This window comes from Lonchura striata, chromosome 2, assembly GCF_050655825.1.
Source record: "Lonchura striata isolate lonStrDom1 chromosome 2, ASM5065582v1, whole genome shotgun sequence".
Classification (NCBI taxonomy): domain Eukaryota; kingdom Metazoa; phylum Chordata; class Aves; order Passeriformes; family Estrildidae; genus Lonchura; species Lonchura striata.
Genome location: NC_140704.1, coordinates 96,656,785 through 96,672,466, shown reverse-complemented (window position 1 = coordinate 96,672,466; position 15,682 = coordinate 96,656,785). Strand labels below are relative to the sequence as shown.

At 35.8% G+C, this 15,682-nt stretch overlaps 1 protein-coding gene across 4 annotated transcripts in view; it reads left to right on the top strand.

Annotated features, from left to right (window-relative positions):
* Positions 1-15,682, top strand: part of INVS (inversin) — a 90,564-nt gene that overhangs the window by 58,837 nt on the left and 16,045 nt on the right. For all 4 annotated transcript variants that reach the window (XM_021528681.4, XM_021528683.3, XM_085571813.1 and 1 more), the window contains 5 exons: positions 1,456-1,611; positions 3,078-3,307; positions 4,313-4,419; positions 7,602-7,814; positions 14,514-14,815. In XM_021528681.4, the coding sequence (XP_021384356.2) occupies positions 1,456-1,611; positions 3,078-3,307; positions 4,313-4,419; positions 7,602-7,814; positions 14,514-14,815 (1,008 nt within the window). The remainder of the gene's footprint in view (positions 1-1,455; positions 1,612-3,077; positions 3,308-4,312; positions 4,420-7,601; positions 7,815-14,513; positions 14,816-15,682) is intronic.

The window sequence follows — 15,682 nt, the reverse complement described above, 5'->3', positions numbered from 1 at the left end:
AAAGGCATGATCTCAATTTTCACTCAGAGTGTCTCTGGCTCTGACCCCAGTGCTGAGTCCGTGTCACAATGTTCTTATCACTTACTTTGTGTCTCTGCTTTAAGGCAGCGCACACCAGGTGGGTCAATGACAACATGAACAACCTGAGCATTTTAGTAGGGCCTGTGTAACAGGTTGTGCTGGGTTACTGTCTCATAAGCTGGTACTGGTTGTAAACAGTCGCTGGCAAACACAAAAATGCTGGTTTTAGGTTCTGCCTATGGTTCAAGAAGCTACTCCTTCTAATGCTGGTCTTTGTGGTGTGTAAATTCTGTAAAATGCCTCTGCTGGATCCTGACCCTGTCTGTTTTAACATTAAACAAATGTGGACATGTAGGTGGTTTTTACAGCCCCACATTCGTTTGCATGAGCAGATTCAGTTCTCACTAAGCATGAATATTTCTGAAATTTCATGGGGAAATATGAATTCATTTTATTAAATGCACACTTACAAGCCACATTGTTTTGTGTTTTTATTCTATATTATTTTGATTTTATTATCTATAACATATTCAACATTTATGGCAGCATGAGAATGTAGATTGTCTGATTTGACTGCTGACTATAAGAAATAACCCAAAGCATTTTGAAGTCAAACTGTAAGTGAAACCACCAATACATTTGTTCCATTGATTTGAAATTTCATTGTTGTGTGCAGTTCTTCTTTCCTTCAAAAAGAGCTATGAACTGGTCACCCACAACTCTGGCTAACAGTGCCTGCAGGATACTGTATTAGACAACAGCAACTCCACACCTTTACCTGAGTTCTGAAGTATCTGAAGTAGCAGCATCTGGTTTTTCTGTAATCTTTTACTTTCTCTTGAAGAAAACAGGGAGCTGGGGGTACTGTGAAAGATATGATGGTCTTGCGACATAATTTCATATAAAATTTTCTCCAAGTAATTCTGAAACAAGAAAGGGGGGCAAGAAGGAGTAGGAACAGCTGGGTAGTTTTCTGAAGTTAGTTTTAATTGAGAACGACTTTGCTTACTTGAAAGGAAAAAGTCATTTTCAGGAAAGCATTGAAGAAATAATGAAAGCTTACTTTTACTGATGATGAGCAATCTCAAAAATGCCACAAAACAGAGGCAGAAGTAAATAATGTTATGTTCTCTTAATCAAAAGCTGCTGTTCTTCCACAAATCCTCACTATAAGCTAATCTGGGTGGTGTTAAATGTAAAATTTCTATTTGTTTGTGCAAGTTAGAAACATTTTTCAGGACTAATAGTTTTTCCTCTTGTTGCTTGTATGGCAAGAAAGTGTTGTTACAGCATTGCTTCTTCAGTTTCTTGAAGTTGAAAAGTACTTTTTCCACCAAAATAGTTGTAATTAATTTTTATTTTGACTGTTCTAATTGTGAACCTCTAAAGCTGATGGTATAATGGTTTCTTTTTCCCTACTACTTCATTCTCCAGCATTACACGCTGCTGCCCTTTCTGGCCACGTCAGCACAGTGAAACTGCTGCTGGAGCACAAAGCACAGGTGGATGCTCTGGATGTGATGAAACACACCCCGCTCTTCCGAGCCTGTGAGATGGGTCACAAGGAAGTGATTCAAACACTCATTAAAGGTCAGCTCTCAGGGCTTTACAAACCTGTTCAAGGGTTCTGCTGCTGCTTCCTGTGGGAATGGGAAATAAACAGCTGAGCAGAGGTGGGGTAGGAAATTGCTTCCCTAAAGCAAGTTTTGTTTGTAAATTCCCCTTGTGAAAAAGCCTTAGTGAATCTAAAAGATTATCAGTGCTGTGCAAAATGGCTAGAAGTGTTAAATACAAAACTTTCAAATTAGGGATTGTTCTTTTCAAAGCTCATTTCTGCTCAAGCCTTTGCAATTACGTTCTAGTCTCTCAAACTAACTCTTCCCCCAGAAAATCCTTTCTTTCTTTTGTTTTTATTTGTTTGTTTGTTTCCCCAGTAAATAAGACCAAAGTGAGCTTTCTTCACTTTTGTGAAAAACCATTTTTAGGGTTCTTTGAAGACTTTTATGTGAGTCTGTATTTTCTTAATATAGATAGATATCAAAAATCTTACATCATTAACATTTTTTCTGGTTGTTTTATTAAAGCAGTATTTTGTTTGTAGACAGAAATAGGATTTAACAAAGTACACAGTTTTAGATAATTGTAGAATATCTGCTGAAGAATAGGAAGTACAGTGAAAGAACAGTGGTGTCTTACATGCAAAATTCTTTAATTTTAGCTTCCCAGAAACATCTCCTTCCTACTTCAGACATTATCCTACTTATGGATAGAGGAAGTATCCAGGGTAAAGTTTGCAAGTTTTACATCAACCAGCCTGTCTTACTTAAAACTGTTCTTCCTTCCATGGTCTGCTGGGCATATTTTAACCTTCTGTTAAGCTCTTCCCCCCACTCCCTATGCCATTCACCTTTTGTAGATGCAAGAATCTTGGCTATCAGAATCTGACTTGTGTTTAATTAAATATTTTGTGATCTAGAGAGTCATTGTTGCTGGTTCATTCAAGTTCTTGTATCTGTGGAGTTTTACTTTTGTACAGATTTTTTATGTCTTGCAAGATCATATAGAGAAATTAATTATCTGCATAAAAGAGTCCTAGTGTGCTTGAATTTTAAAAAAAGTTTATTTTGAAAACTATTATTACATTGGGAATTTTTTTATCTGCTTTAGAGATCTAAAAAGATATATAATCTGAAATCTAATTTTAGAAGTTATTTTGTTTTTAAGAAGGTACGGTTCTACTGCAAATTCATAGGCCTGAAACAAATAAAATTGGTTTTTCATAGGCAATTTATAGGTCTGGATATTCTAAAGCATATTAGAGGATAGTCAGAAGACTGTAAAAAAATTACATGATTGATCTTCTTTGAAACTATTTCATTCCCAATTAATTTTGATTTAAGTTTAAGTATTTGAGTAACAAAATTGAAGTTGCTTTCTGAAATACTTGTGTGAATTGTCAGTTTATGAAATAAGTTCTAGTTGGACATAAACTCACTCTTTTCTTAGAATTATATTGTATTTTCTTTTCGTGCTTTAAAATGCATTTGTTTTTACAGGAGGAGCAAGAGTAGATTTGGTTGACCAAGATGGGCATTCACCCCTTCATTGGGCAGCCCTGGGAGGAAATGCTGACGTGTGCCAAATCCTGATAGAAAATAAAATCAACCCTAATGTGCAGGATTATGCAGGTAGAACACCTCTGCAGTGTGCTGCTTATGGAGGTTACATTAACTGCATGGTAGTGTTGCTGGAGAACAATGCAGATCCAAATATTCAGGATAAAGAGGTACGCTGTTCTTCTTCACTGAGGTATATCATTAACTTTAGAATAACCACAAATCAAAACATTTTCCTTTTCTTCAAGGTCATTCTCTTTTCCAGGACATAGAAACATCTGTGCTGCTGTTTATCACAAAAGGAAATGCATCCTAATGTTATTTTCCCTATGCCTTCACTTCTAAAATCTCAAAAGAAAAGTTGTATTTTAAGATGTAGCATGAATTGAAGTGATTTCCAGATAATTTTTGGTTTTTCCCTATCGAATTGTGATCATATGAGGAGTCATATTAATGATCTGATTTCTTCTATAATTCCTTATTAACAGCTGACATGGGAATGTGATATTAGTCTGTTCTCCAGAATAGAGAGAGAGGGTGCAAGTAAGAAAGTAAGGTACTGCAAGTGAGATTGCACAATAACTGCTTCAATTGCTTGTCCACATTAAGTATTCACATATGTATCTCTCTTCCAGGTGAAAAAAAAAACCCACCGTTTGGTTTATATGTACTTTTGTGCCATTATTCAGGCAGTAATTGAAATTAGGAGCCAGAATAATTGTGCAACCTATAACAGATTTCTTTGTTATATGACGTAATTTCTCAGAAGTCAGTAGAACCTCATCAGTCAAAAGAGCTTCACCCAATTTATTGAAATTTTCTGTAGCTATTTGTCTTAGAGCATAGATAATTCCAGGTAATGGAAATGTGGTTTTCATTATGAGTTCTACAGAGCATGCTGTACATCTTTTGCAAAGAAAGCAACTCTAAGGCTAATCTTCTAATGTTATTTTTCAGCTGTTTTAGGTGAAAAAGTACTGGTGTTGAAATATTGTTTAAAAAAATTCATTTTTTAAGTGCTGTGTTCTTTTTATTTTAACAACGAAGTTTATTTAGAACTGTTTGTTCTTCATGTCCAGAAAAGCATTGAATTACACTATGATTTATGACTTTTATTGTGGTGTGGTAGAGTTTGGGGGTAATGTTTATTTTTGTTCTGTTCTATTGTTTTACAGGGCAGAACTGCCCTGCACTGGCTCTGCAACAATGGCTACCTTGATGCTATAAAGTTACTGCTCGGCTTTGATGCTTTCCCCAATCACATGGAGAATAGCGAGGAGAGGTACTGCTTGTCTCAAGGTGTTATTTTGTAATTGTGCCAAAGCACTGCCTCTATTTAAATGTTAAATGTTCAGATGCTGCAAGAGAATTGTCATCTTGTATCTCACAGGAGTGCTGCAACCTTGCTGCTTCAGTGTAAGCAGCTTTTCTGATGTGAAAGTTCCCTTCTTTAACTAAGACATTGCAACTTCAACTTTTATACTTCTCCACCATCTTCTGGAAGTATTTACTCACTCTAGTCTTGTTGGAAATATTGAAGATCTTTCTCGTTTATATGTAGTTGATGGCAGATATGTATGGACAAAGGATGAAAAGGCAGTTCTGCTGCTGTTGGAATAGCCTGAAATTTTACTTTTATATTTTATACAAGTACAGCAAGAAGAAAGCGAATGGGAGAAATATAATGTTATGTTTTAAAATGGTGACTACAAAGTACCTAGTAGTTACCTCTATTCTAATGGCCTGGTTTAAAAAAAAAAAAACAAAGTTTCCTGTAATCATAAAGAGACAGCACATTTGCATCTCTTTTCTTTGTCTTTCATTGACATATAAATAATAGATTTTTAAAAGTGATTTGGGTTGTGGAGTTCGAATTAGTCACCTGACTATGAAGATAATTACTATTAGCAGAAATTTCTAATGCCTTTTTTTAGAGTAGATGACCTCCTCATAATTATAAGATTATGAACAGCATGCCATATAAATTTGAATATTTCAGCATTTTAAATAACTTAAGGTGTTTGCAACCTCATATTTCAATTTGAGACTTCTGTACTTAACCCCAGGTTTTAATTGCTTTCTTCCTCTATCATTTTTCTTTAGTTCTCCACTCTAAACCACTCAAATCTCTCTTCATGTTCTTATTTCTTCTTGAGAAACACAAATGAAAGTATAACTAGTTTCTAATTAAGTAGTGTCAAGGCTGTCTTTAGTAATTTTTGATAGAAAATTGAATAAACAGTTTTAATTAAATTACTTTTAATAAGTGAGATTAAAAGCCACAATTTCGCCAGATTGGAGACTGCTGTTATCCTTACTTTGTAGAAATGTACTCATGATGCTCAAATATCAAGAAAAGACCTTAGCTGTGGTTGATTACAGTCATTCAAATAGTATATATTTTTGTTTCCCTTCTGGAATTAATATATATTTAATGTTTAAATCTAGATTACGCAAGATACAGCTAGCAGTATTCCAAATGTCTGCTGACAAACACTAGTGCATGTGCAGGACAAAAGAGATCCCCAGTATTTCTAGATGGATCAATCTTTTAATATAATTCTCCTAAAAATACATATAAAAATTGCATACTTGTATCTTAATAAATATCGAAAAACTTTGTGTTATTGTTAAGAGATTGGAAGTTTGGAAAGTGGAAAATCAAGTTGAGTGTTGTAAGAGAGAGGAAAAATAACCTTATGGATATGATTCACCTGTAGTTGGATGAAACTGGTTTTTAATCAGTAACAATTTCACTACATAGTGGCTTTTTTTCCCCCCAAATATTCCTATAGGAAAAAAAGCTTCCCTTCTTTACTTTCTTAGAGTGTAGTATGAGATACCAGTTAAAATGCTAACACAGTTGTTATATCTAAGAGATTAGAGAAGAGATAGAGCTGAGATTGCATCGATAATTTTAAAGTGCACTCTTGCTTGCACTATATCACAAGATATATGATCAAGTGCTAATCTGGAGGGTCTTGGGTTTGTTGTTCTTTTAAATTTATTTTGTATTCCAGCTTAATGTCCTGGGTGCATCAAGCTGCTGCTTGACCACCTTCATGCTAAATTGCCTATAATAGCTGATGGCTGATGTCTTCATGTGTTTCCCTGTGAAGCCAGCTTGATTTAAAAGCTATCTGCTTTAGAGAGAACCAAGAGAAAAGGAAATTTACATCAGGCTTTGAACTGAAACAACAGAGGAGTGTATGTAAGTGTCCAGTCATAAAAGCCCCTCTGCAGATTTGCTTTAATGATCTTTTTACTTTCAAAGGTAGCTCGGATGGAGTTAGAGAATCCATGTTTAAAAATATGGATCTTCATGACTGCTAAAGTAAACTTCATAAAGTTTATTTTAGTATCTTTTTTGTCTATAAAGTATTCAAAAGTAGGAGTACTTCAAAAATGTATTATTCTGAAATAACGTTCCTTCTGAAGTTCCCATTTCTAGGTTATCAAAAATCTGTATCTCTTTAAATGCTGTCAGCAGCACACCTTGACATCCAAATTTTCGTGTTATGTCATTGTCTTTATTCCTGCAGACACTTCAGTTCAGATACTGTTTATCCTTCCATCAAACCACTGCTTTGTGGCAGGTCCAATTGTGCTTTCTGTCTGTTTTTCTTTGCTTACCAGCTCTGCGTCCCAGCAAGTTACCATCAGCAAGAGCCCTAATTTTCACAATCAAATGCATTGACATTTGTTATTGGATAGTCTTATGTTAGATGGTCTTGATTATGGTTTGTGAGTGATGATTTTCAGTCACTAAATGTCTTTCCCTGAAGTTTCAGTCTTAATGAGGGAGATAGGTAGATTTTGCTCCTATGGTGACAGTGGGAAATTTGGAAATTATTTTGAAAAAGGCCTAGGTGTCTTTGCTACCATTAAAACCCAAAGCAATTTAATACTTTGAACACCTGTGTCCATTTGAAAACAGACTTAAGTTTTCCTAATATCTTAAAAAAGACATCCTTTGATATGGATCTAATCCTGCTGCTCTGTCTGCCATAGTGTCTTCAGTTGATGTTATAGATGCTAAGCCAGATTTGACAGAAGATTTCTAGAACTTAAATGCATATGGAAATAACACAAAAATGTTTTAACTTACTTTTTCTTTATATTTCTATATGAAATATTCAATAACACATTTTAAAGAATGCTTTTCTAAAGCATTTAACACTGTGAATGGGGCTTTGGGAGATTTAGTCCAAACACTTCAGATTGCCTTCTCCCCCCTTCTATATTAGGAGGCTAAAAAAAGCTTTAAACATAATCACAGTGCTTAGAATGAATAAGGTAGCAAGATAATGCCTAAAAAGATGAGAAAAACAGCCTAGTGAAATACTAGAAGTTGCTTTATTATGAAATGAGGGTGAATAAACACACATTATAGCTGGAATTCTAGATCAATAGTAATTGTTGTGGTTTTTGGTTTGTTTCTTTCTTTTTTTTTTTTTTTTTTAGATATACTCCACTTGATTATGCCTTGCTTGGTGAACACCATGAAGTGATTCAGTTCATGTTAGAACATGGGGCTCTGTCTATAGCTGCCATTCAGGATATTGCTGCTTTCAAAATTCAGGCTGTCTACAAAGGATACAAAGTTAGAAAGGCTTTTCAAGAGAGGAAGAATCTTTTAATGAAACATGAACAGCTGAGGAAAGATGCTGCTGCCAAGTAAGTCTGAGACTTGAAATTTACTCCAGCATATAGACATTTGTTGTAAGTTTGTATTTATCAGTGTATGACTGTTCCTCATCAGCTTTTGTCCCTCTTGGTAAAATTCATGAAACTGAAGGAAGCGTATCACTTCCATATAACTATAGACAGATGGAAGTTATTTTCCATATAGTCCCAGTTTAAATAACAAACTTTGTATAATATACTATAGCAAGGCAAAATACCAAAAGCTGAGGAAATAACATGTTAGAGTCCATGAACTTTGCCTGATATTCTGTATGATAAAAAACATTTCTCACTTTAAGGTAGTAAAAATAATTATTTGCTTATCAAGTCTTGATATCAGTGTTGAACAGAAATTAATCAGTAGCTGAGGAAAAAAAAAATGGAAAACAAACCAGGGAAAGCCTGATTTAGTAAGGCTTAACTTAATGTTTCTCTAGCAACCTGGACTCCTGGTTTCTATTTGCAACTTCATTTTGGGCCTTATTATTCTCTGCACTTATATTTTGTGGTCTTGATTTAGAGAGTTTCTGTGAATTGGTTATATTGGATTACAGGTAACTAACATATGCAATTCAAATTGTTATCAGCAAGATGTATAGGTTCTGGCTGAGTTTCAGCCCAATTTGAATGTGTTATGGTAGCACAGTGGTGAAATTCTAAAATCAGAAGGTACATAAATGATTATCACAATATGTTGCTTGCTTGAAGTTTATCCTTAAGATTCTTAGTATTAAATTAGCAGCTGGTTTCTCCTGAAGAAATCTGATCTGAAATGAAAAAAACATAAGTCTGAAAAGATTTCTGCATGATTTGGGAGTATTATTTTGATAAAGAGAGATCATATGAATAAACTACACAGTATAATTATTGTACCTAGAGGTATTTTTACTGCATCTGTGTACCACAGACAATTCAGCCACACTCCAGTCTGTATCAAATTTGGTAGTTTGATGTTCTGCATAATTGGCCAGCCAGACCTTCATTGTGTTTGGTTGCTGCTACTATAAAACAATTATTATTCCCCAGAAAGAGCCAAAGCTAGAAATACAGGGTAACTCATCTCTTACTCACATCTCTACATCCTGAAGTTGTAACCTGTAGCTCTCCTACTGTTTGCCTTTTCTGCTGAAATCAGTGTAGGTCAAAACTAGGCATGGAGAAGCTGCCCTGGAAATATTTCTTTTTAATGTGGAGAGCTCTTCTTATTGCTGTGTGGTCACAACCGATTTTACCAAATTAGATAATTTTATACTTCATGATGACAGTCATTTTTAGAAAAATCTCTGATCCACCATGTAGAAGTTTAAATGGAAAATAATTGTCTCATGGAAATTTGGGCATATTTTTATAATAGTTTTCCTTTGTGAGTTTTTGATGTAGTTTCTGAAACTTACTTAGCTGTTGTTGATTTGTTTGAAAACAATAGAAATAAAGTCTGTGTACCAAATACCATAAAAAGAGAATTACAGTACAATTGGAGTGTACAAGCAAATCAGGTTGTCACATAACAAATTTTATTTAATTGCAATTTTATGATCTGTAATAAACTGAAGGGGACATTATGTTGTCATCATTCTGCATCCCCATCTGTGCATTCCACAGCTAAAATTGGACAGGGTGTTCCTGCATACAGAAAACTATTATCCCCATTGGTGTTTAAAAATCTGGTCTCCAGATAAAAGTAGCCATTATGTGGGGACCCAGAATGATGGTGAACTTCTAGATTGAGCACACACAACCTCTCCCCAACTATTTCAGTGTAGATATTTAAACTTGCTTTGTGATATGTTACTTTAGAGAGTCTTTCTAAGATAAATCACTACTGAATCTACTTGGGTTTAGATAGTCTGGTTTTTTTCTTTTTGGTTTTTTTTTTTCCTTTTTACCATAACAAGAAGTCAGCCAGCATCTCATACCTGTATTATTTTCTGTTGAAATTACTATCACTGTCTTTAAATCCTATAGAAATATTTCTATACAAACATTTCTTCCCATGTTTTCTCCTATATCAAAGAAATCGTAATTTATAAAATGAAGTTTGATGAAGGCCAAAACAAGATGCACACTATTATGTCACTGAGCAAAGAGACACACCAGGAGACCAATTTGGATAAGCTGGGAATCCAGTTTACAATCCAAATTACAGAGCTCAAATGTAAAGGTGCAGTTTACAGAAGGCAGAAGCTGGGATAAACTGCAAAGGCAGAGTTTAAAAGCATTGCTGGGGCATGTAGATGGTGTCAGAAACACCAAAACTCAAATGGAGTTGAGACTTCAAAGAAATGTTACAGGTTACAAAGTGAGATTGTGCTTCTACATTAATAAAAGTAGTAATACATTAGTAAAATGTTGAGCAAGGAATGTGTGAGCCTGTTGCTGAATGGTGCATTTAGTGACAACAGACACAGGTGTGGCAGAAGTGCTCAATGCCTTCTGTTCCTCAATCTGCCAGAAGAAGGTCTCCCAGCCCTCTTTGCTGAGAGAATTGGTTCAAGGAGGAGCAGAACTGCCAGCTGTGGATAAAGATTAAGTCAGGCTTGAGAGAACTCAGTCCACACAAGTCCATGGGACCAGGTTGGCTGCATCCAGGGGTACAGAAGGAATTAACTGATGCCCTTAAAAGGTCATTTTCCAATACCTTTGAAAGATCACAGAGACCAGGGAAGGTTCCCTATGATGAGAGGAAAGAAAATGTTGCACCCAGCTTCAAGAAGGGCCAAAAAAAAACTCTAGGGAACTGTAGTCTGGTTGGTGTTTCTGGTCTCTGGGAAAATTTTAACAGACAAAAGTTGGGACAAGAGATTTTGTCCCAACTGGAAATAAAGAGAAATTCTTTCACCCTTGGGACAAGAACAGCCCAAAGAGGTTGTATGGTCTCTGTCCATAAAGGTTTTCAAGACATAATTGGATGAAAACCTGAGCCACCCAATTTGACCCTGTTAACCTTGCTGACTTCCTGAGATCCCTTCCAGACATTAAAAAGAGGATTTTGGTTTACTTATTGCAAAACCAAGTATTTAAGAAAATAATATTTATATGTTTAAAACATATTCAGAGAAAACTAATTTCCAATTTATTGAATTTTGAAAGCCTGCAGAACTCATTCCTCATTTGTTCACCTCCCCTTTCAATTTCTCAGGATAAATTCCTGAATCCATACTTCTGTTTTTCATTCTGACTTGTTGAAGTAAACTGATTAAGAATGTGGATGTAAAAGGGAAATGGATGAAAGTGAGTAAGTAGCTCATGATATTTAAGAAGAGAAGAACAGGAAGAAAATAAGCAGTTCAATTAAACAGCCCTCAGTAGATTTAGAAAAATGTTCTTATGCCAAGAGAGTACAAGTAGATTATGAGGTTTTTCGGAATTCTGGTAGTTAGCCCTGCATGCTGAGAAAAGATAGGGGAGTGTGGCAACAGGGAAAATAATGAGCTCTTCAGCAACCTGAAAAGGGAAAGCACATGTTGGAAATTTGATGTAATTACTAAAATTGACAGTAATAAGAACATACAATGATAAAGCATAACAAGCTGAGGTGGCAAATAAGAACTGACAAAGGATGTGAGGTAGGTATCACAAAAAACCATTGTAAACATACTCATTGGAAAAGGAAGAGTAAAAAACCAGTTGGTCCATGAGAGATGCTAAGTAAACTGAACTGTTCTGTGGGGGTTTTTTTACACGTCAGAAGAAATTACATCAAACTAACTCCATTTTCTTTTGTGTCTGAATAACAAGTTTTGTGGCCATAGAGAAACAGTAGCTGTCATCCAGACTTGCCTGAAGTCTTCATACTTCCTCATGGGAAACTTCTCATTTGTCACCTTTAAACTGGAAGTGTATATTGACAAGAATTTCACATAAATCCATCATGAATTTGTATTTTCATTTAAAAAGTAAATTTGAATTTGAAAATAGCACAGAGATGCAGAAGATTCTAAGCACCTTGAACACTAAATTAGAAATCAGAATGGTAGTAAAATACATACAAGAAATATGAGGGAAAAAATAGGTAGTTAGGTAAGAACTAACAGACTGCTCTAAACGTTCCTGTCAACACAGGAATACTGGACAGATTTTAACTGTTGTCTTAACACTTTTATTAAGGACTATCAGTTTAAAAGATAGTTATAGATCAGAGGCTGAACACATCATGAGTCAGTGGTATCATTCTTTTGAAAGTAATCATCATGCTGGATTGTGTAGCAGGAGATGCTGTTTCTACAACATGAAATATAACTGCTCTTAGTCCAGAGAAAGCTCTACCAGTAATAGGGTCATACCTGGAGATCTATTTTCAGTTGAGATTTTTTAAGTAAGTTTTTGGGGTTTTTTTGCAAGGATAACTTTAAAAACACTCTCCTTTAAAATATCCTTCAGCGTGTAGATAAAAAAGTTAAGTTTCTATTCTTAACAGAATAGAAAAGGTTGAATTCATTTTAGCAGAATCAAAAATGCAAAACATCTCTGTGTCTTCACAAATGTGCATGTAAGGCTGAAACTGTTCCTTTCCATCTGCTAAAGTCTCAATTTTCATTCTTTCACTTTTGCAACAAAATATGAGCTTATGACCATTCAGGACAAAATTGTGTTGCATTTGCAATTGAAAATGTTGGCCTGCCAGCTCTGTTACCACTGTTGAGCTGTAGCTGTCTAACTAAAGAGCCCAAATTTGGAGCCTGTTGGGTTCGCCAGAACCTCCCGAGAATGACTGAGAGTTAGAAGTTAGAACCTGAAGTTAGAATCTTGTCTGCTTCCTTCACTTGTTCCTGAAACCTAGCCTCTCAAATTGGACAATAGTAAAACTTGGAAATTTTAATTTCAATGAGATTCTTCACTGTAATACAAACTGAATTTCTGATTAAATAAAGCAAAACACAAAGGGAGGGTCTTATGTATTCAGGAGTCTATTATTCAACTAAGCTGTACTGTGACAATTCTGATGATGCTTTATGAATAGGGAGCTTTGAAATCCCTTCCCTTTATTCTGTCTTCAGTTTAATCTGAAAATTTAGCACACAGATAAAACCTTTAAAGAAAAAAAACACTTTTTACTTCTTGGTTTCTGGTCCTGTGTCATTTCAATAACTTTCCTGAAGTTATTGTTTTGGGTTGATCTGCTCATCAGAGGAGTGCAGGTCACTCCAGCTTGATTGCATATCACACAGCCCATCTCACACTTCGTTTTCTAATACCCTGAATAGAGGACATTGGTAATAGGCTACCTATTCATGTGAAGAATAGAAAATTACTATTCTGTGAATAGCAAGATCTGATTTATCAGCTCAAACGGCACAGTAATGGCAGTGAGATCCATAGTGTACAGAGTCCCAACATCCCCACACAGTCCGGTTGTGGAATGCCAATATTAATTGAAAGCAGACACGTTTTTTTTCATGCCAGAGGGAATACTGAATCCCAGGCTGCTAGGAGTGTATTTTTTTAGATCAATTAGCAGCTTTTCAGGTGCAAAGTTCAATCAGCTTCTTCTGCAGAGCATAGTTGATAAGATAGCACTGACAGATAAAGTTAGGGCTTCTCGCTGGCAGCTCGTGCTGCAGTGACACGCGCTGGCAGTGACACCACTCACAGGAACTGGGGCTGGCGTGCTGCATAACTCACCTGTCACACGCCATGCTGGGAGGTGATGTGGCAACAGTCTGCACACTGTGTTGGAGCACTGGAAGCAAGTTAAAATACCAGGCAGCTACATGATACGGCATTTACCGCCTGTCCGTTCCAACAGGAAAAGTGTCACTTCATCCAACAACCAGGGCTTAATTTATAAAAACGAATTCAGTGGGAGGTAGGTATGTAACGTTTGCCGTGTGCTGGTGGGTTTATTCTGCTTGGTAGGAACAAGAATTTAAAAGATAAAGTGCAATGATAGCCCACTACATTTCAAAATGGGCTGCAAAATTTTATTCAATGGATGCACCTTTCCTAAGTTTGTCCAAAATTCTCTTTTACGACTACATCATTAAAAGATGCATGACTTATTTAATTTTGGAAATCCAAATGTTACCATTGTAATGGCATACTATGTGCACACAAGTTTTTAATTCACATCTCATGTTATCAGTATTTGTCATTTAAATGATATATAATGTTTATGTAGAATTAATTATCCACCAATGACAAATAATAGCAGCTAGTTAGTACCAGTAGCTAGTTCAAAATTGGTTTATAATTGTCTGTACTGACACAAGTATGAAAAAATAATTTTCAAAGATATTGTGTCTTCCATTAAAATTTTTTTGCTTTTCAAATACACTGCAGTGCATTACTACTCACATGAAAATATTGCTCATTAGTAATTACAAACACAGTTACTAGTGTAGTGATTCTTTTTTAAATACTGCTTTTAATTTTTGTTTATTTATAAACCTCCCTAAATTTAGTTGTTTTCAATAAATGAGTGTTTTAAGATCAGTCAAAACAACTGCAAATTGAATGGGCAGCTGGCTGACAGGGACTTAACCTTCATCAGGCTGTAACTGCAAGTCAGTTGTTGTTTTGGATCATGCTAAGACATTTCAGTGCAATATGTGTCCTTTTCTCACAAAAAAAGATGTCAAGTCAAGGTTTGTTGTGACAATGTCAGATTTTTAGAGAGGAGTGTGTTCAAGTTAGATATATGCTCCCAAGATTTAATCTTCAAAATTCTTATGGTATGGACTGTAATTGCAGGAAACGTGAAGAGGAAAGTAAGAGGAAAGAAGCCAAGCTGCAGAAAGGGATGCAGAATGTGGAACAAAACAAGTTTCAGGTACAACAGAATCCTGCAAATCGGGAGAAGGCCACCAGTGTCCCACGGTTACCCAACAAAGCAGCTGACACACCGAGCAAGAGGCTTCTGTCCCTCAATGCTTCACAGATCCAGCCAGGGAGAAGCAGCAGAGGTTCACCTAAAGCTGGTCCTGACAAAGGGACCCCAAAGGAGAGCTGCCTGTCAGCAGAGCCTCAGAGCGGAGGCCATAAGATCAGGCAAGGTTTGTGATCTTTTTTAATTGTGCTGTTTATCTGCTTTGTCCACTTGGGGGTATTTTATACATAGAATCCATTTTGTCTTTCTGTGATTTCATATTCTTTTATCACTTGAGCAATTTGTGCAGCAGGGTAGAGCTAGATACAGATTCTTTTACTCTGGGTGAAGTAGTGGAAAACACCAGTACAGTGTCTTACAGTGCATATAAAAATACCTAGAATATGTGAAAACAGGCTGTGGGCAATTGTTCTATTAGTCGCACCATTCAGAGAAAATAAGATTAAAGATATTTGACATACCTGTGGTGTACATAAAAATGTAAATGGAGAAATGGTAACTGGCTTTTAAAGTAGATTTATCCTCTCACTCAATTCAAACGGTGTTTGAAAGAATGCTGTGCCTTTTTTAGGTATGCATCCTTTTTGTTGAAGTGATGCCAGGAAAATGGATGCAACAAGGATCAAACCATGAAGTTGTATAGTCAGTTCTCATTAGGTGTTTTAATCAATGCTCTTGTGACCAAAACTTTAATGGACTTCATTGGTCATTTTATTGGAATTAAATAAAAATTTAGACCCTTTGGGCTGTGAAAACTGTGATTCAGTTGTTGAGTGTTTTCTGATCTAGTTATCCAGTCAAAAGGGTATCCTGTAAAGACTTTACAAATGTAGCATGGTTTCATCAGGTTTTGGATGATCCAGATGATTTTCTGGAATGACAGTATATCAAAGACCTCTTTCGTTTCCTTTTCCCTTCCTATCTACTCTGTAACATCCTGTCTGTTACATTTCATCCTCTCTGGTCTATTTTTTCATTCTCCTGTTAATCTCCAAGCAGACTGGAAGGTGACTGGAAGATGGGGAATTTTCAG